Source organism: Phocoena phocoena, chromosome 1, assembly GCF_963924675.1.
Source record: "Phocoena phocoena chromosome 1, mPhoPho1.1, whole genome shotgun sequence".
In the NCBI taxonomy this organism is placed as follows: domain Eukaryota; kingdom Metazoa; phylum Chordata; class Mammalia; order Artiodactyla; family Phocoenidae; genus Phocoena; species Phocoena phocoena.
This window is the reverse complement of record NC_089219.1, coordinates 43,590,229-43,613,197: the sequence shown is the minus strand read 5'-3', so window position 1 is coordinate 43,613,197 and position 22,969 is coordinate 43,590,229. Positions and strand designations below refer to the sequence as shown.

General features: G+C 38.1%; 1 protein-coding gene across 1 annotated transcript in view; it reads right to left on the bottom strand.

Annotated features, from left to right (window-relative positions):
- Nucleotides 1–22,969, bottom strand: part of ZFYVE9 (zinc finger FYVE-type containing 9) — a 121,554-nt gene that overhangs the window by 35,004 nt on the left and 63,581 nt on the right. The window contains exons 9-10 of the mRNA XM_065882736.1: nt 10,001–10,225; nt 8,058–8,140 (exon numbers count right to left, since the gene is read on the bottom strand). Coding sequence (XP_065738808.1) covers nt 8,058–8,140; nt 10,001–10,225 — 308 coding nt within the window. The remainder of the gene's footprint in view (nt 1–8,057; nt 8,141–10,000; nt 10,226–22,969) is intronic.

The following is a 22,969-nucleotide window of genomic DNA, read 5'->3' as shown; positions in this document are numbered from 1 at the left end:
AAGAATGGTAGGAATTGAGGTCAAAGTGATAGCACGCAGCTAGATTTCATAGGGTCTGGTAGGTCACCACAAGGACCTTTGCCTTAACTTTGAAAAAGCTTTTGACCTATTTTGACGGATCTCTCTGACTTTCTCTGTAAAGAATAGATGGAAAGGGAACAAGAATAGAAGAAAGGATATCAGATAAGCATAATAAAAATAATCCAGGCAAAAGACAGTGATAACTTGAACCAAGATGTTAACAGTTCAAAAGATGGTGAGAAGTTATCAAACTCTAAATATATTTTGAAGGGAAAAAGGACAATATTTGCCCTTAGGTTGGATGTGGAATGTGAAAAAAAAAAGAGATGACTCTGAATTTCATGGCCTGGGCAAGCTGAAGACAGGAACTGCCATTTACTGAGATGTAGAATATGATAGGAAGGGGAAGTCAGAAGACTGCAGGAGAAGAACCAAGAAAGAATGGTGTCCTGGAGGCTAAGAAAAGAAAACGTGTAGATATTAGTAAGTTGCTGGATGGAACTGTGTGAAAATTATCTTCTGATTGCTTCTATTCACTCAGGGAAATTGGGCTAAGCTATCAGCTGAAACTGAGGAAAGGAGAGGAGGCACTGGAAATTTGAGAAGAGATCACATGCAAATAGTCATCTAGGGAAGTAGGAATGTATTATGGACCAGGAAGGATTGCCAGGTAGGTCCAAGAGCTCCCTTAACGGTATTGGTCATGAATCTAAAATGAGACCGGTGAGTATGCTACTCTTTTTGTCTTCACTCATATTTAAGCTTGGATGTAAGTTAAGAATGAAGGAAGAATTAGATCCAACCAGGTATAATCAATTGACTTTTGATAAAGGTGCAAAGGCAAGTAAATGACAAATGATACTGAAATGACTGGACATACAAGTGGGAAAAAAACAACTTCAAACAATGCCTAACAATCATAAAGATTAACTAAAAATGGATCACTGACCTAAATATAAAACATAAAACTACAAACTTTTTTTTTTTTTTTTTTTTGCGGTACGCGGGCCTCTCCCGTTGCGGAGCACAGGCAACGGACATGCAGGGTCAGTGGCCATGGCTTACGGGCCTAGCCGCTCCGCGGCATGTGGGATCTTCCCGGACCAGGGCATGAACCCATGTCCCCTGCATCGGCAGGCGGACTCTCAACCACTGCGCCACCAGGGAATCCCAAACTACAAACTTTTTAGAAGAAAACATGGAGGAAAATGTTTGTGATATAAGTTTCAGTCAATAGGTTCTTAGATATGATATAAAAAGAACACTCCATAAAAAAATTAATAAACTGGACTTCAACAAAATTAAAAACTTTTGTTCTGTGAAAGACACTGTTAAGAGAATGAAAAGATAAATTACAGACTGGGAGAAAATATTTTTAAATGATACAAATCTACCAAAGGACTTACATTCAGTATAGATGAAATACTCTCAAAACTCAACAATAAGAAAACAACAACCATATTTTAAAAATATGAACAGTTGAAAAAATCTGAACATTCACTAAAGATATAGAGAAGACAAAATAAGCAAATGAAAGATGCTCTAAATCATTCATCACAGGAAACATACAAATTAAAATCACAAAAATTAAAACCACTAGACTCCTATTAGAATGGCAAAAATTAAAAACCAAAAAGGAGAAATAATGAGTACTGGCCAAAAAAAAAGGATCCTTATACCTGATGAATGCAAAATACTGCAGGCATTTTAGAAAACAATTTCAGTTCCTTATAATGTTAAACATACAGTATGGCTCAACTATCCCACTCCCACAGAAATGAAAACTAAATATTCACACAAAACTTAATACACGGATATTTATAGCAGCTTTATTCCCAGTCGCCAGAAACTAGAAACCCAGATATGCATCAACAGGTGAATGAATAAACTGTAGTTCATACATACAATACAACACTACTCAGCAATAAAAATGAATGACCTATTGATACTGAAGGGTACCAGAATATAGTACCCCTAAATATGCCTCTTGTTAATCAGTCTTTGGCCAGTCTAATTTAGAGGGCCCCAGCTGAAGAACCTGAGATGAGTAGAAGAAAAAGATTTTATTTCCTTCCCAACAATACATATAACAACACAGATTAATCTCAAATGCATTATGATAAGTAAAAGAAGCCAGATTAAGAAGGCTACATGCTGTATAATTTCCATTATAGGACAGTCTGAAAAAACTAAAACTATAGGGACAAAGGATCAATGGTTGCCAGACATTACAGGTGCACCAGCAAATTTTCTGGTGATGGAACTGTTCTGTATCTTGATTGTGACAGTGGTAGTAACGTAACTGTATACATTGTTAAAACTCTTGGAATGTATGCCAAAAAAGGTGGATTTTACCATACATAAATTTTAAAAAATAATTTTAAACAAAGAGGTAGATTTAATCAGGGTTTACATTTTGCCAGGCTACCACAACACAGGGTAAAAGTGAAAAAAGAACTAGAATTATGTAAAAAAGTGATTTTAATGATGAAACCATGGAATCTTAATGTAGATAAACAGAAAAGCCGGAGGAGTGAGAAACAGTGAAAAGGTGTTGAAATCAATAGGTTTAAATCCTGGTAAACTAGGGAGAAAGTGATGATGTAGAGTGAGATGCTTCAGTAGATAATCCAATAAATATTTGTAAAAATGAATTGAGATAGGCCATAAAAACCATAGGCTGCTGTTGCTTGATTACAGGATAAATATCTCCTTTTCATTCCAAAATAGATTACAATCTGAAAGAAAAACTAACTTGTCAAAAATGTGACTAAAAACTAAAGTTACCAAAGAGGGACAAAGGGATGGGGGTTGGAATAGAAGAATAGAGAGAGAGATCTTATAGATTAAAATATAATTTAAAAAATTTCACTTCTGGCCAAGATGGAGAAAAGAGGACTGGATTTAGCCTTCTGCCTTAAACGACCAAAATTCACACAAAACACATGGAACAATGATTTCCAAGACACCAAATTTCAGACAACAAAGGACAGTGGTCCTTGAGAGACAAGAAACAAACAAGATGAGCTCTATGACTGCCCAGGTTATGCTTTAGGAGAGTTTCCAAGCTCAGATGCAGGAAGCGGGAACCCAGGCAGAGGCTGGCAGACTTCCTGAGTTGAGGAGACAAAACTGAAAATCGAGAAAAAAATCAAGGTAGTTAGAGTTCACAGGACAGAGAGGAGAAAACTGCAGAGAGAGAACTCCAAAGGTTCACAGAGGGTCCCATCAGAATAGCAGTGTCCTGATTGGCAAATGTGTGTGAGGAAACTTCTTGAGGCTAGCAAAAGAAATCCCTGAAATGATTATTGGGAGCATTATCTGTTACACAGGTCTGGGAGTAGTGCCTATTGCCAAAACCCAGATAGGAAAAGCTCATAATTCATGGGCACTGGGTAAAGTATTACTGTATAATAAAGAATTTGGCTGACCTCTGCCCCTGGTTCCTGAGAGGTAACCTCTAAACCCATGGAATTTCCTGAGTGATATGAGTGCCTTTGTTATTCCTGGCAGACTCTGAGAGTCTATGTCAGTTTGATGACACTGATGCTAAAAGGATAAGTTGGGGTGGCAGCTGGCCATTTCAGAAACATCAACCATGTGATGAGAGGCTGGGGCTCTGAGGCATGTGATATCAGCCTGACTTCTGCCAAAGTGGGGCTGGAGACTGAGTTCAGTCACACAGCCGGTGATTCAATCAATCAGGCCTTGTAGGGAAACTCCAATAAAAACTCAGGACACAGATGCTTAGGAGCTCATTCCATATGTATTGTTACACACCAATGTATGTGGAAAGTGACATGTTCCTGAAGACAAAGAAGCTTCTTGTTTGGGACCCTCCCAGACCTTGCACTATGTGTCTCTTCTATTGGCTGCTTCTGATTTAGATCTCCTTTGTTATAATAAAACTGTATCATAAGTACAGTTGACCCCTGAATAACATGGGGGTTGGGGCGTCAACCCCTGCACAGTCAGAAATCCATGTATAACATTACATTCCGCTCTCTGAAGTGCAGTTCTGTATCTGTGGATTCAACTAACCATGGACTGTGTAGTACATATTTATTGAAAAAAATCCACATGTAAGTGGATCTGAGCAGTTCAAGCCCTATTGTTTAAGGGTTAACCGCACAGTACTTTGCTGTGTTCTATGAATCATTCTAGTGAATTATCAACCCTGATGGGTTAGTGGGATCTCCCACACTTGTATCTAGTTAGTCAGAACGTGGGAGGTCTGGGGACCCCTGAACTTGCAGCTAGCATCTGGAGTAATGGCAGTCTTGTGAAGGACTGTGCTTAATCTGTGAAGTTTGGCTTAATTCCAGACAACACCAAAAGTCATTACAAATATAGCTGAGCTCTGAACAATGTGGGGGTTAGGGGCACTGACCCCCTCTGTGCAGTCAAAAACCCATGTACAAATTATAGTCGGCCCTCCATATCCGTGGTTCTTCACTGGAGGATTTAACCAAGAATGGCTCAGGTAGTACGGTAGTATTTACTGTTGAAAAAAAATCCACGTATAAGTGGACCCTCACGGTTCAAACCAGCGTTGTTCAAGGGTCAGCTGTATTCAGACGGGTTTTGCCTTAGTAGTGGGGAATAATCAGCCCTATAATAAACAAGACTTTGGTTCCACCTTACAAATCTTAAAAGCAAGACTCAAAAGGATCAACCTATTTTTTAGATAAATTAACTGTGTTATTTGTAACCAAACTCAAGAATTTTTATAGGAACATAAAAATACCTGGCATCCAGCAAGGTAAAATCACAATATTTGTCATCCAATAAAAAAATTTAAAAATATCAAGGATGCAAAGAAGCAGGAAAATACAACTCAAAATGCTGGGGGTGGGGAGGAAATCAATCAATGGCAACTGAGTCAGAAATGAAACACGTTAGAATTTCCAAACAAGGACATCATAATACTTATTATAATTATATTCCAGATGTTTCAAAAGTTAAGTACAGGCACAGAAGATATAGAAAAAGACCCAAGTCAAACCTCTAGAAATGAAAATTACAATGGCTGAAATTACAGGAAAAAAGAAAAAGGATGGAATCAACGGCAGTTTAAGTACTGCAAAATAAAAGATTACTACAATGAGGTATCACCTCACACCAGTCAGAATGGCCATCATCAAAAAATCTACAAACAATAAACGTTGGAGAGGGTGTGGAGAAAAGGGAACCCTCTTGCACTGTTGGTGGGAATGTAAATTGATACAGCCACTATGGAGAACAGTATGGAGGTTCCTTAAAAAACTAAAAATAGAACTACCATATGACCCAGCAATCCCACTACTGGGCATATACCCTGAGAAAACCATAATTCAAAAACAGTCATGTACCACAATGTTCACTGCAGCTCCATTTACAATAGCCAGGACATGGAAGCAACCTAAGTGTCCATTGACAGAAGGATGGATAAAGAAGATGTGGCACATACATACAATGGAAAATTACTCAGCCATAAAAAGAAACGAAATTGAGTTATTTGTAGTGAGGCGGATGGACCTAGAGTCTGTCATACAGAGTGAAGTAAGTCAGAAAGAGAAAAACAAATACTGTATGCTAACACATATATATGGAATCTAAAAAAAAAAAAAGGTTCTGAAGAACCTAGGGGCAGGACAGGAATAAAGATGCAGACATAGAGAATGGACTTGAGGACACAGGGAGGGGGAAGGGTAAACTGGGACGAAGTGAGAGTGGCATGGACATATATACACTACCAAATGTAAAAATAGCTAGTGGGAAGCAGCCACATAGCACAGGGAGATCAGCTCAGTGCTTTGTGACCACCTAGAGGGGTGGGATGGGGAGGGTGGGAGGGAGATACAAAAGGGAGGAGATATGGGGATATATATATGTATAGCTGATTCACTTTGTTATAAAACAGAAACTAACACACCATTGTAAAGCAATTATACTCCAATAAAGATGTTAAAAAAATTAAAAAGTTCTAACTCAGAAAAAAATAAATAAAAATAAAAGATTAGTGAACTTCAGGACACAGCAATAAAAGAAACCTGTCCAAAATGAAACACACAGAGGAAAAAAAACCACTGAAAAAGAAATAAAGAGAGCATTAGTGGGCTTCCCTGGTGGCGCAGTGGTTGAGAATCTGCTTGCCAATGCAGGGGACACAGGTTCGAGCCCTGGTCTGGGAAGATCTCACATGCTGCAGAACAACTAGGCCTGTGAGCCACAATTACTGAACCTGCGTGTCTGGAGCCTGTACTCCGCAACAAGAGAGGCCGCGATAGTGAGAGGCCCGCGCACCGTGATGAAGAGTGGCCCCCACTTGCCGCAACTAGAGAAAGCCCTCGCATAGAAACGAAGACCCAACACGGCCATAAATTTAAAAAAAAAAGAGAGCATTAGTGAGCTGTGAAACAATTTCAAGCAGGCTAATAAGTCTATTAACAATGGAGTCCCTGAAGGAGAGGAGGGGTGGACAGAAAAATTATTTGATGAAAACTATAAACACACAGATCTAAGAAGCTCAGAAAACCCCAGCACAAGAAACTACATGGAAAAAAACTATACCAAGGCACATAATCAAATGGCTCAAAAACAGTGATAAAAAGAAAAATTTCAAAGCAAAGAGAGAAGGATAAAACATTATGTAGACAGGAACAAAGGAGGGAAAACATATTTCTCATCTGAAAAAATGCAAACTGGAAGGCAATAGAGCAAATCTTTAAAATTCTCAAAGAATTAAACTGTCAGCCTAGAATTCTACATCCAGCGAGAGCATCTTTCAGATACAAAGGACGTTGTTAGAAGTACAGATGCTAAAATAATTCACCACCAGCCAATCCACACTATAAGAAACATTACAGGAAATCTTTCAGGTAGAAGGACAATGACACCAGATGGAAATACAGATTTATACAAAGGAATGAAAAGCACTGGAAATGGCAACTACATGGGTAAACCTACAAGAAGCTTTCTTAGTTTACATCTCTTTAAAAGATAACTGGAACTATAACTACAATCGCATGACAGAGTGAGGAAATAAACAAGTCCCCCAAAAGCAACTAAACAGTTGGGTAGATTTATTAAAAAAACAAAACAAACCAAAAAAACCATTTCAGTGCCCTGGAATTAGACCAAAGACATACAATACACTGAGATGTGTTCATTCATAAAAACTACTGAACTTCAAGTAAGAAGAATAGAGTTGAATCTGTGATTTTCTTGCCTGGGGCTGCCTTTAGCCCTGTTCATAGTTCAGCCTGGGCAAGGTAGTTTGTGAAAACAATAAGCTTTGCTGCTTGAAGGATCTTGCTTGATTTGGAGTGTCTCAGTTAAAGTGGTAATCTCAGTGGCTAGTGAAAAGGACCAGTGGCCCTGTTAGCCTGAGGATGCTAGCCTATTTGGAGCAAGTAATGAGCAGGCAGACTAGCGAGAGATTTAACAAGAAGTTCTGGGAATGAGACAGACATATGGAACTTCATGAACTCTCCAAATACCCAGGACTGACTTTAGTCTGTGCACATGTGCAGCAGTGACTTAATGGGCCCAAGCCAACCAACATTCTTGGTCAACAGGGTTAGAGCCCATGCATGTGCAGAGGAGACATGAGCAACTCCAGCAGAAAAAAAAAGAATGACGTTTGAATCCCAGTCCATGCAGATCCATCAAGAAAGTATAGATGCCTTACTGGCTAGAGGTATCTGAACACAATCTCTGACCAATCTTTGGCAGAACAGTAAGCTACACAGAAACAGGGGACACCATCAGGATGCCAAGCTTAAAATTAAAACAAGACATAATGCTGGGTGCTTTAAGTATAACTACTCCTCACAATAATCCTGCAAGGTCACTTAGTTAGTGTATAACCAAGAGCCAGAATCCTGTACTATTTCATTCCAAACCTCCATATACTTTCCAAAGAATATACATGTTCTGTTCTTTTCCTATAGTAAATCTTCACCTACGTGAAGCAGCAGGGTATTAACAAAATAATAAAATCCTTCTCATGCAAACCCCAGTAAGGAAAAAGAAAATAAAAATTCCCAACTTACTGCAAGAAGATTCATGATGGTATGCCCCGTCTCTCCAAACAATGGCTTCCGAAATCTGACGCTGAACAGTGGGCAAGGATAAACTATGGAAATGGGAAATGATCAGACTAAGTTTGGCAGCTTAAAATTTTGGCAAAAGAGACATCATGTTTCATAGAGTTCTCAAAATATAATTGTAATGACTCATTAGAGCATAAAATTTAGGGCTCAGAAAGCATTTACCATAACAGCATCACAGACAAATTCGGAGCCTTCTACAAACCGCACCAGTCTTTTGATGCAGCTGTTTCAAAAATGAACTACATGTCTTAAGAAGCACTCTTTTCCAAACTGGATTAATATATTCCAGGAAACAAGTATCTCCTGATTCCTCTGTGCTCAGGAAGTCTAAAAGAGTTCACTCTTACACATTTCTGATTCAGGACCCTCCTCAGACAAGCCAAATACCAGGTGATCCTATTAGCTGGCTCACTCCTCGAACTTTACAGTTTCAACTGCCTGTACAACACAGGAAAATACAAATGTTTTTCCTCTGCACACAATCCTTTCCTTTCCCTACTTCACTTAGCTGATTCATATGCTTCTTTCACAGTTCAGTCCAGAGGTACCTTGGTCCTTCATTCTTGGTGAAGTTAGAGCCCATCTTTGAACTCCCAAAGAACTCTGTTAACTTTGAACATGTGTTTTGACATAATATACTACTATAATCATGATTTCTACATCTTCCTTACAAAGGTTCCCAAGAGCCTATAACCACATCTCAGCCATTTCTGAATTCTGGATTTATTACACATGGTAGGCCTTTATTAAATTCTTGTTGAATGAATGAATAAATAAGTGAAAGACTGAAGGTGACCTGCTGAAAACATATAATACACTGTTTTATGTTTTATAAAATAATTTTTAATGATCTCATTTGATCCTCTTAATAATACCATGCAATATAAAGGCAAGTATTATTATCTCCAGTTGCAAAGGACACTGACAATCAGACAACTTGAATGACTTCACCCAAAGTTACAGAGATGGTAAGTGGAAGAGTTAATAACGTTATTCAAGTGGTCTGATTCCTAGACCAGGGCAACGTTGATTAGGAAAAGATATAAAGTTTAAAATAAAGCTTGCATGGGACTTCCCTGGTGGTCCAGTGGTTAAAAATCTGCCTTCCAATGCAGGGGATGCGGGTTCGATCCCTGGTCAAAGAACTAAGATCCCACATGCTGCGGGGCAACTAAGCCCACGTGCTGCAAGTACTGAGCCCGCGTGCCTCAACTACAGAGCCCACACGCTCTGGAGCCCATGTGCCACAACTACTGAGCCCGCACACTCTGGAGCCTGCTTGCCACAACTAGAGAGAAGCCCGTGTGCTGCAAAGAAAGATCCTGTGTGCTGCAACTAAAGACACAACACAGCCAAAAATAAATAAATAAATAAAATAAAATAAAATAAAATAAAGCTTGCAATTAGGCCTTAATATCTTTAAAAACAACCACAGCTTAGTTGCACTGCTATGGCCATGGGCAAGGAGGCTCTTTTGTTGCTTACTTTACCAGCTGAGAGTGATCTCTATACCACTAGCTTCCAGTATCTGTTACATTATATAAAATATAATCTGTCATAACTATTTTCTAACCAAGTGACAAAAAAATACTTACCATATACAGATACTATAAAAAATAGTTACTTGTTGATATTCATTTTTTCTGAAGATGATCATGTATCTATCAATTAACCTATAAAACCAGTAAGTTTACAAGGCAATGTTATTTTGAGTTCTTCCCATTATAGCCAAAATAAGTAGAGACACTGGCCAAATTTAGCTTAGCTATTTCAAAAGAATACTTCCGTTTAATTGTATCACCATGGGGCTCTCTGAATATCTCAAGTCTGTTTAGTCATTACGTCTTGGTCATAATGCTTAGAAGAGGGTATTTTATACTTACGTCGATATTCGGCTCCAAGTCTCAACATTATTCGGATGGGAAACACTTTAGCCCAAGGAGTTTCCCATTTCTGGATGAGAATCCCAAACAAGTAAGGTGGGGTTGGGAGTACTAGGTCTTGCAGTGACTGGTAAGTAGATGTCACATATAAGAATCCGCCATGTTCTTTACTGCCAAGGAAACTTTGACTGAAGAAGGAATGTCCCAAGTTGCCTACAACATTCCCTAAAACAAAAAAGTTCATTACTTACCATCAATAAATCAATCATATTTTTAATAATCATTATTATCAGCACTGGGCCAGACACTACCAAACAATAATTCCCAACCTTTCACTATGAAAGACACATATTTATAAAGTTGTTTTTAAATAAATGGCATTTATTAAATGAAAACTTGTTTTCCAATTTCATCAGGGCTTCTGGTGAGCATAAAATACCTTGCATTATCACACTCTAGTTTGTCTGGCTAAAAGCCAAAAATATTGATGCCTTCCTTTAGACTAAACTTACTGTATGAATTACTTTAGAGGTCTCAGTATAAAAATTATTGCCTCAAATGTCACACAAAAAATGTTAAGATTAGGTACCTGTTCTCACAGAGCTTACAATCCCATTGAGTAAATAAATTCAATTCATGAACATAAAGAATTAAGACATTAAGTACAACTATATATATGAGATATTAAGGGAAGAAACTTTATGGAGAAAGTAGTAAAACAGACAGGATTTATTCTATTTTTGGTTGAGACAAATATGAAACATAAACAACTTAGGGTTTATTTAAATTCATATTAGGCAGGTTTTTTGTTTTTTAGTTGCAAATGCTCTTAACTAAGCACTTTCTAATTCAAATATTTTCTGAATGAAACAGCAACAAATCACCCTTCATTAAGGAGACATTTTCCTCAGTTTAGAACTACAAAAGAACTTCATGACAAGAGCTGTTCAATAATGTAACAGCAGATTTGTTCACTAGACATGTGCAAGCTTCCTTTGATGCCTCTGAAAGAAATAACAGCAAATACAGAAATCGCCATCAGAGAAGTTAAATGCTTACTTTCCTTGAAAAATAGAGTCTATTTGCAGAACAGTTCAATGATGGAACATAGAATCCTTGAGTGAAGTGGAAGCTATGCTGACAGTAGGGAACACAAGTGAAGGGAAGACTTCCCCACAAAACCAGAAACTTTATGACTGAAAGCCATGTTCACCTGCACATCATCATCTGCCAAATACATTTAGGGGTAGTACCCCTTGCCCCAGGATTAACAAAATCTGGGGGACCTCTCTGGCGGTCCAGTGGTTAAGACTCCACGCTCCCAATACAGGGGGCCGGGGTTTGATCCCTGGTTGGGGAACTAGGATCCTGCATGCCACTTGGCACAGCCAAAAAATAAATTAATTAATTAAATTAAATTTAAAAATAAAAAATAAATGAGAACCTACAGGGGAAAAACCCCCAAATCTGGCTTTACATTTAAGCTGCTGGGCCAGATCTATAAAAACAAAATAGGGCTTCCCTGGTGGCGCAGCAGTTGGGAGTCCGCCTGCCGATGCAGGGGACACGGGTTCATGCCCTGGTCCGGGAAGATCCCATGTGCCGCAGAGCGGCTGGCCCCATGAGCCATGGTCGCTGAGCCTGTGCGTCCGGAGCCTGTGCTCCGCAACGGGAGAGGCCACAACAGTGAGAGGCCCGCGTACCGCAAAACGAAAAAAACAAAAAAAACCCAAAATAATCCCCATATCAAGGAAGTAGTACGTTATTTTGAAAAAAATCAGATTTTGGAGTCTCAGAAACATGGGTTTGAACACTAGTCCCATCATTTACTATTATGAGATTGGGGGCAAGTTACTTGACTTGAGCCTCAACATCTATGACAACAAGGGAAGATTATACTAAGTTTCAGACCTGATGTGAATAAACAATAGAATATATGTAAAATGACAAGCAGCACCTTGCACAGTTTGTTCTCAAAAAATGTTAACTATTACTTTTATAATGCAAATATACAAATAATGAATGATCAACCAAACATTATACAACTTTCTTTGCTTTATCAAAGATTTTAGAGTAAGGTTTTTATAAATTTTCATCTTTTCACTTGAGTTGGGGTGTGGGGAGAGAATGGGAAACAAAAGAGAAGATTTTTTTCCCTCCACAATGGAGACTACACCACAGGAGTCCTCTAAAGCTCTAATGACAGCATGTTTATCTTTCACAAGAATACCCTAGTGAATACAGCTCAGAGGTGAAAACTGTGTTAAGGTTGGTACTCAAAGCATTCATTCATTATTCCTTTGGGATCTCCCTATAAGAGACTGGAATCTATTACTGGTTATTGTTCCACAGATACTAATAACTTTTCTGCTTCTACCACCTAAAAACCCTCCTCCCTACCCAATCACACTCAGATTCTTCATTATGTCCCTTTACATTATAAAATATATCTTTTATTATTTAAGCATTTACTTTCTTAAAAATTGAAAAAAAAATTGATAGATCTCTATCAATTCTAATGAATAATTTAGATTGCCATTTATCATCTCATCTAAAAATAAGTAACATTCCATGGGTATAGATATCAACTAAAATAAAATACTGGGTATGAGAATTTGACCAAAAAAAGCTTTCATTTGAAGACTTAAACTGGGGCTCCAACATTAAAAAGAATTCCAAAAGAAAGCAATGTTGGGAGTGAAAGAGAAGTAATACTCAAAGAGAGAATAACTAAGAACTTTCCAAATTAAAGAAAGAAATGTGTTTTCAGATCAAAAGTACACTTTAAGTACAAAAATTAGCTTAAAAGTATTCTAAATACATTTTTGTCTAAGTTAATTCTTAGGCTGAGATAAACTTTCACATTAAAAAAATGAAAGATCAGGGACTTCCCTGGTGGTCCAGTGGGTAAGACTCCGTGCTCCCAATTCAGGGGGCTCGGGTTCCATCCCTGGACAGGAAACTAGATCCCACATCATGCCGCAACTAAGAGTTCACATGTCGCAATTAAGAAGTCCGTGTGTCGCAACTAAGAGTCCACACGCCGCAGCTAAGAAGTCCACATGCCAGCAACTAAAAGATCCCGTGTGCCACAACCAAGACCCAGTGCAGCCAAAATAAACAAATAGGTAGGTAAACAAATAAATAAGTAGTTTTTCAAAATGAAAGAGCAAACTTCATTGCGTTTGAGGCCTATAATTTTATTAGTATATTACACATTAATAAAAATAAAATTCAAAGAAGTTGAATGCAATTAATACCATACAAATCAGTAATATAGTGCCTTAAAGTTTACATTGCCTTTTGATAAATCTATATAGGATAAGAAAGAAATTTAAACTAAGCAAAAGTGCATCTGGGTTAACCCAGGTGGCTACAATTTAAAGGAAAAAATAAGGAAGACTACAGAATGAGAGTAGGTGACAAAAAGAGATAATAAAAAGAAAAAGATCTTTCAAAGATCTGAAATTATAGAAACTTCCCAAGTGACCTGCTTGAGTGACCCATGGTATTTCTTTCTCAGGAACCAGAGACACACTGGGTCTCAGAAACACTCTTAAGCTGATCTAAATAGTATTTTCCCTTGTCTCCAAGTCCCAGTGGGAACAGGAAGTCAGGAATAATAAGCACAGCATTTTTATTAATAGAAGTGTTCTCTCAGGACTCCTTTCCTCCAGGTGCTTTTCCGCCAAATGACAAAAAAAGCTTGCTAGTGACATCACCCCAACTGATTTACTCCCCAACTCACAGTTTTTAAATTAAGCCTCTCCAACGTGCCAGACCATTTGTTCTAAAGGTTGGTATACAGAGTTGACCCAGACAGATAAAACTCTTGCCCTCATAGAGCTTATATCCTAATGAAGGAAGATACACAAACTATTTCAGTTAGTTAAGTTAGTGATAAATGTTTTGAAGAAAATACAACAAGGAAGGTAATGTGAATAATTGACGGGGGCAGGGGAGAGAATACTTCTTTAGCCATGGGAGTCAGGGAAAATCCTCAGAGAAAGAAACATTTGAGAACAAACCTGAATGAAGAGAAGAAATCAGCCAGTAAAGCTCTGAAAAGAACAGCACTCCAGGTCGGGCAGGAGTAAATTCAAAAATCATGAATCGGAAATGAGTATGACAGGTTCAAAAGTCACAAAGATGATCAATGTAGCTAAAGCAAACTGAGGACTATTAAGAGATAAGGTCAAAGAGACCTTTAAGGACTAGATCATATAGGACCTTTATAAAATGGAGTTTATTCCAATTGCAGTGGGAAGACAATGGAAGGTTTAAGGCAGCTTTAATTGTGCCATCATATTCATCACCATGTTACTAGGCTACACAAATGTGCTCTCAATTCATAAGGATTAGATTAGGACACCCAAGAAATAGTTGAGAGAAGATAAACAAGTCTGCAAATGTAAAATTCTGAATAATTTAAAGGGAACAAAAAGCTGTTTTCAAATGTAGAAATGATCTAACCTACAAGGTTAATATTTATGTTCTGTGCTTATAATTGTCTTCTTGCTTTGTTCTGAAGTTAAATCTAAAAGTTGAAAATCAGTAACAGTGTAAACCTTATTATATCCTTAATAATCATAAAATTATTATAATTGATTATTAAATATTAATCAATTCACATTAACATTTCTCTTAAATTAATAATCTTCTTGAAGAGAGAAATATTAAACTGGAAGAATTCACTGAACAATGTACCCAGGATCCAGCACAAAAAAGCAGAGAAAAATTATACAAAAGAGCAGTTAAGAGATATTGAAGACTGATTTCAGAGGCCCCAACATCAAAAAAAGGTTTCCAAAAATAGACAACATTGGGAATAAAAGAGTAGTAACATTGAAAGAGATAATAATTAAGAATTTTCCAAAGTAAAGAAAGAAATGTTTTCAGATCAAAAGTACACTTTTAGTATTCAGTAGTAAAAATAAAAATAAATCCACGTATGTGTATACATAATAGACCCATGGAATAGAGTCCAGAAAGAAACCCATGCATATAAGGTAAAATAACATTCAAAAACAGGACCAAGGTAATTCAATGGCAAAAGTATAGTCTTTAACAAATGGCCCTGGAACAACTGAATATCTATCTATAAGCAGGAAAAAATCAAAAACAAAATGCACAAAAAAATTCCCAAAACAAAACTTCGAGAACAAAACTTCAAGCCTTACCTCATTCCCTGTACAAAAATTAACTCCAAATTAATCATAGATCTATATGTAAAAGCTATAACTATACAACTTCCAGAAAAATACAGGTGAAAATTTTTGTGACCTTGGGTTAAGGCAGATTTTTTAGGAAACTGAAGATAAACTATAAAAGAAAAACTGATAAATTGGACTTCTATCAAATATTAAAGCTTCTACTCTTTGAAAGATAGTTAAGAAAATGAAAAACATAAGTCATAGACTGGAACATAATATCTGCAAAACGCACTATCTGATAAAAGACTTGTATCCAAAATTTATGAAGTACCAATAATTCATTAAGAAAACAGCCCAATTTTTAAATGGGCAAAAAAAGAGCTACAGATGGCAAATAAGCATATGAAAAGATGCTCAATATCATTAGTTATTAAGGAAATGCATATTAAAACCACAAAGAGATACCACTAAACACTCATTAGAAAGGCTTTTTTTTTTTTTTTAAAAGAGTATCAAGTGGTGGCAAGGATCCAGAACAATTGGAACTTTTCATACATTGCAGGTGAATGGATAAACAAATTGTGGTACAGACATCCATTCAACCATACGGATGAATCTCAAAAGCACTGCGTTAAGTGAAATAAGCCAAACATAACAGTGAGATTCCATTTATATAACCTTCTGGAAAATGCAAAACTAGAGGGACAGAAATCAAATCAATAGTTGCCAGGGACAGAGGGTAAGGGGAGGGGATTAAATACAAAGGGACATGAGGCAAGGTTTAGAGATGATGAAAACATTATATATCTTGATATTGGTGGTTGTTACCTGACTGTATCTGTTTGTCTAGACTCCCTGAACTGAATATGTATATTTATATACAGTAATATATGTCTGAAAAGGCATATATTATTAGATACAAATTACACCATAAACCTGACTAACAAAAACTCACAGAGAACTTTAATAGTGGACTTACAGATAATCAAGGATAAAGAGAAAATCCTAAATGCCAAAGAGAAAAGACAAATAACTACCTGTTAAAAAGAAAAAAAAAAAAAACTAGACTGCAGGAGATGCTAGAAGACAAGGAAGTAATACCTTCAAAGTACTTGCTAAGGGGAGGTTAAAGGAAGAAATGAAGGAATGAGAGAAAGGAAGAGAGGAAGGGAAAAAAATCTGTTAAGCTAGAATTTTGTAGCCAACTAATTATTCAAGAGTGATGGCAAAATATTTCAAACATACAAGGACTAATGGAGTTTAACAACCATAGGCCCTCACCAAGAGAACTAATGAAAAGATGTATTTCAATAAGAAAAGCAAGTCCTAATGGAAATATGGGATACTAAAATAGCAGATATAGAGAAAATATAGTGGCAAACTTAATAATTTTGATTGAATTGAATATTGATACTGATTTTTATACTGATATTAAAAACTGAATATAATTGAATTAAGTAAAAACAATTATTTTTTCTTTTACAAAAGGTAAAACCAACCACAACAATAGTTAGAATGGTAAAGATATTAAACGAGTGAAGTATGCTTAAGTCTGTGTCACGTTTGGGAGGACAGAAACGCTCTGAGGCAGAATTCTGTCTGCTTCCTGGTGTACATGCCTTGTTTAATTCCCTCCCCTTGCGTGGGGAAAACACCTATGAATATGATGGGTGTCATTCCCATGATTAGGTTACTAATTAACAAACTCTGAGTTCATCAACAGGAAGATTATCAGACTGGGCCTGACATAAGGTCTTTAAATCTAGGTCTAGAGGTCAGAGAACCAAAGTAGAGACACACTCCTGATGACCTGAAAGAAAGGAAACATCCATGTTGTAAACTATCTATGGAGCCATGAGGCAAGGAATTGCAGACAGCCTCTAGGAGCCGAGAGTACTCCCCAACCAACAGCTAAAAGAAAGCAGGGATTTGTAAGAAAGTGAATTCTGCCAACAACCTGAGGACCTTGGGCTCCAAATGAGAAGGTCAGCATGGCTGACACCTTGAGGCACCCTGAGCCGAAGATTCATCTAAGCTGTGCCTGGACTCCTTACCTATGGAAACTATGAGATAATAATTTGTGTTGTTTCAAGCCACTAAGTTTGTGGCTTAGAAATATAGTAATAGAAAGCTAATACATACTGAATAACTTAACTCTGTCAGAAAAAGGTCATAGTTGAGTGTTTATGTTGAAAAAATTAAAGGAATCCCAAAGAAAATGCTAACATAATAGAAACATGAGTAAAAGACATAAACAGGGATATATTTGTCACAGAATACAAAATGTACATGGCTTATAAATAAATGAACATAATAGTCAGTGAAATGCAATTCAAAATGAGACACCATTTTATATCCACCAGACTGGCAAAAATTAAAACTCTCATAATATTAAATGTTGGCAACTCTTATACACTGAAGATGGGGACAGACAGATAAAAACTGGAAAACCTCTCTGGGAAATAATTTAACATCATCTAATAAAGTTGAAGAAATCCATACTTTATAAACTTATACTCATAAGTATACATGTACAAAAAAATTTAAAGAACATATCTGAAAAACAGTAAACTAGTAAGAAGAGCAAACTGTTCATCATAAAGAGAATTAATAAACTGTGGTAAATTTATGTAGTTCATATAAAACAGTAGCCTGAAAATGAATGAACTAGAGGCATGAATGAATGACAGAAACATATGGTAGAGTGAAAAAAAGCACATAAAATGTGTACAGTGTGATCACATATGTATAAAGTTCACAAACATACGAATATATTATAATCCTTAGAGATGCAAACATTTGTGATAAAATTATTTTTAAAAAGCAAGAAAAGGGGGCTTCCCTGGTGGCGCAGTGATTGAGAGTCCGCCTGCTGATGCAGGGGACGCGGGTTTGTGCCCCGGTCCGGGAATATCCCACATGCCGCAGAGCGGCTGGGCCCATGAGCCATGGCTGCTGAGCCTGCGCGTCCGGAGCCTGTGCTCCGCAACGGGAGAGGCCACAGCAGTGAGAGGCCCGTGTACCGTAAAAAAAAAAAAAAAAAGCAAGAAAAGTATAACACAAGATTAAAGACAATGGTTACCCTAGGGGTTGAGGATGGGAAGTCTGGAAGGAAGATGTAATCAGGAAAGAAAAAGGAGAGTTTCAGTGGATTAGTCATTTTTATCTCCCAAATTGGGTATTTTGCTTGTGGGTGGTTATTTAGTTATTAGGCTTTATAACTTGAACAATTACTAATATATATGCTTATACACTTTTCTACATACCAAATAGTTTTTAAAGATAATTAAATGCATTCAGAAGAAGAAATTGCTTCTATCTGGGAAGATCATCAGGGGAGAACTCATGGAGAAAGTGGTCATTGATACGACTTAAGAGAACTGATAGGATATAGATAGTTGGGGTTTCGGGAAATAGCATGGTGTTGGGGGGGCACCAGGATCACAGGTAAAGAAGGAGGAAATCATCAAAGTATACAACAAACCAAGAAATGTTTAGTTTGGCTTCACTGTAAGTATGGGGAGACTACTAGTGGGAAATGAGACTGGAAATATAGAATCAGATTATGTAGAGCACTGAATATCAGAGTACACAGTTTATTCTAAAGGTAACACAAAGCCAAGAAAGGTTTTTGAGTAAGAGAGGGAAATAACCAGAGATTAACTCCAAAAAAATAATCTGATAGATAACAATTCATTCAAATTCATGTTCTGAATGTCTGTTTGCAAAACATGAGAGTAAAACACGGAGGAGGAGACCTTCAAGATGCAGGAGTAAGATGTGGAGATCACCTTCCTCCCCACAAATACATCAAAAATACATTTACATGTGGAACAACTCCTACAGAACACCTACTGAACACTGGGAAAAAAACCTCAGACTTCCCAAAAGGCAACAAAATCCCCACGTACCTGGATAGGGCAAAAGAAAAAAGAATAAATAGAGACAAAAGAATAGGGATGGGACCTAAACCTCTGGGAGGGAGCTGTGAAGGAGGAAAAGTTTCCACACACTAGGAAGTCCCTTCACTGGCAGGGATGGCGGGTGGGCGGGGGGGAAGCTTTGGAGCCACGGAGGAGAGTGTAGCAATAGGGGTGCAGAGGGCAAAGCGGAGAGATTCCTGCACAGAGATCAGCGCCAACCAGCACTCAGCAGCCTGAGACTGCTTGTCTGCTCACCCACCAGAGCCGGTAGGGGCTGGAAGCTGAGGCTTGGGCTTTGGAGATCAGACTGCAGGGAGAGGACTGGTGCTGGCTGCGTGAAGACACCCTGAAGGGGGGCTAGTGTGCCACAGCTAGCTGGGAGGGAGGCCGGGAAAAAGTCTTCACCTGCTGGAGAGGCCAAAGACCATTGTTTCGGGGTGTGCAAGGAGAGGGGCTTCCTGCTCCATGTGCCCACAGATGGCAGAGCACCACCTAAGTGAGCTTCAGAGATGGGCGTGAGCCACGGCTATCATTTCAGACCCCAGAGACGGGCATGGACTGCTAACGCTGCTTCTGCTGCCACCAAGAATCCTGTGTGCAACTGCAGGTCACTTCCCACACCCCTCCCGGGAGCCTGTGCAGCACGCTACTGCCACAGTCCTGTGATCCAGGGACAACTTCCCTGGGAGAACACACGGTGCACTTCACGCTGTTGCAAGGTCATGGCAGCCTCTGCTGCCGCAGGCTCGTCCCACATTCCAACTATGACTACCGTACCCCTCCCTCTCCCCAGCCTGAGTGAGCAAGAGAGCCCTAATCAGCCACTGCTTTAATCCCCTCCAGTCTGGGCGGGGAACAGATGCCTGAGGGTGGCCTACGTGCAGAGACAGGGTCAAAACCAAAGCTGAACCCCAGGAGCTGTGTGAACACGGAAGAGTAAGGGAAATTTCTCCATGCAGCCTCAGGACCAGTGGATTAAACCCCCACAATCAACTTGATAAACCCTGCAGCTGTGGAACACCTGAATAGACAATGAATGTTCCCAAAATTGAGGTGGTGGACTTTGGGAGCAACTGCTGACTTGGGATTTGCTTTCTGCATCTGACTTGTTTTCAGTTTTATGTTTATCTTAGTTTAGTTTTTAGTGCTTGTTATCATTGGTGGGTTTGTTTATTGGTTTGTTTCCTTTTTTTTTTTTCCTTTTTTCTCCTTTTGTGAGTGTGCATGTGTATGTTACTTTCTATGATTTTGTCTGTTTTGTTTTGCTTTTAACATTTGTTTTGGGGTTTTATTTGTTCATTTTCTTTTCTTCCTTTTCTTCCAAGCCATGTGGCTGGCAGGGTCGTGGTGCTCTGGGCAGATGTTGGGCCTGAGCCTGCAAGGTGGGAGAGCTGAGTCCAGGACACTGGACCACCAGAGACCTCCCGGCCTGAAGTAATATCAATTGGCAAGAGCTCTCCTAGAGATCTCCATCTCAACACTAAGACAGAGCTCCACCCAATGGCCAGCAAGCTCCAGTGCTGGATGCCCCATGTCAAACAACTAGCAAGACAGGAATACAACACCACCCATTAGCAGAGAGGCTGCCTAAAGTCATACTAGGTTCACAGATGCCCCAAAACACACCACCGGATGCAGCCCTGCCCACCAGAAGGACAAGATCCACCCTACCCACCAGAACACAGGCACCAGTCCCCCTCACCAGGAAGCCTACACAAGCCACTGAACCAACCTCACACACTGGGGGAAGACACCAAAAATAACAGGAACTATGAACCTGCAGCCTGCGAAAAGGAGACCCCCAAACACAGTAAGTTAAACATAGTGAGAAGACAGAGAAATATGCAGCAGATGAAGGAGCAAGGTAAAAACTCACCAGACCAAACAAATGAAAAGGAAATAGGGAGTCTACCTGAAAAAGAATTCAGAGTAAAGATAGTAAAGATGATCCAAAATCTAGGAAACAGAATGGAGAAAATACAAGAAATGTTTAACAAGTACCTAGAAGAAATAAAGAGCAAAGAAACGATGATGAATAACATAATAAATGAAATTAAAACCACTCTAGAAGGATTCAATAGCAGAATCACTGAGGTAAAAGAACGGATAAGTGATCTGGAAGACAGAATAGTGGAAATAACTGCTGCAGAACAGAATAAAGAAAACAGAATGAAAAGAATTGAGGATAGTGTCAGAGACCTCTGGGACAACATTAAAAGCACCAACATTTGAATTATAGAGGTCCCAGAAAAAGAAGAGAAAGGGTCTGAGAAAATATTTCAAGAGATTATATTTGAAAACTTCCCTAATATAGGAAAGGAAATAATCAAGTCCAATAAGTGCAGAGAGTCCCATACAGGATAAATCCAAGGAGAAACACACCAAGACACATATTAATCAAACTATGAAATATTAAATACAAAGAAAAAATATTAAAAGCAGCAAGGGAAAAGCAACAAATAACACACAAGGGAATCCCCATAAGGTTAACAGCTGATCTTTCAGCAGAAACTCTGCAAGCCAGAAGGGAGTGGCAGGACACATTTACAGTGATGAAAGGGAAAAATCTACAACCAAGATTACTCTACCCAGCAAGGATCTCAGTTGATGGAAAAATTAAAACCTTTACAAACATGCAAAAGCTAACAGAATTCAGCACCACCAAACCACCTTTACAACAAATGCTAAAGGAATTTCTCTAGGCAGGAAACACAATAGAAGGAAAAGACCTACAATAACAAACCCAAAACAATTAAGAAAATGGTAATAGGAACATACATATTGATAATTACCTTAAATGTAAATGGATTAAATGCTCCAACCAAAAGACACAGACTGGCTGAATGGACACAAAAACAAGACCCATATATATGCTGTCTACAAGAGACCCACTTCAGACTTAGGGACACATACAGACTGAAAGTGAGGGGATGGAAAAAGATATTCCATGCAAATGGAAATCAAAAAAAAGTTGTAGTAGTAATACTCATATCAGACAAAATGGACTTTAAAATAAAGATTATTACAAGAGACAAAGAAGGACACTACATAATGATCAAGGGGTCAATCCAAGAAGAAGGTATAACAATTGTAAATATTTATGCACCCAACATAGGAGCACCTCAATACATAAGGCAAATGCTAACAGCCATAAAGGGGTAAATCGACAGTAACACAATCATAGTAGGGGACTTTAACACCCCACTTTCACCAATGGACAGATCATCCAAAATGAAAATATATAAGGAAACACAAGCTTTAAATGACACATTAGACCAGATGCAATTAATTGATATTTATAGGACATTCCATCCAAAACCAACAGAATACACTTTCTTCTATGTGCACATGGAACATTCTCCAGGATAGATAATATCTTGGGACACAAATCAAGCCTCAGTAAATTTAAGAAAACTGAAATCGTATCAAGTATCTTTTCCGACCACAGTGTTATGAGACTAGATATCAATTACAGGAAAAAAAACTGTAAAAAATACAAACAAATGGAGGCTAAACAATATGCTATTAAATAACCCAGAGATGAGTGAAGAAATAAAAGAGAAAGTCAAAAAATACCTAGAAACAAATGACAATGAAAACATGACAACCCAAAACCTATGGGATGCACAAATGACAATGAAAACACGACGACCCAAAACCTATGGGATGCAGCAAAAGCAGTTCTAAGAGGGAAGTTTATAGCAATACAATCCTATCTCAAGAAACAAGGAATATCTCAAATAAACAACCTAACCTTACACCTAAAGCAATTAGAGAAAGAAGAACAAAAACACCCCAAAGTTAGCAGAAGGAAAGAAATCATAAAGATCAGATTATAAATAAATGAAGAAGGAATGAAGGCACAATAGCAAAGATCAATAAAACTAAAAGCT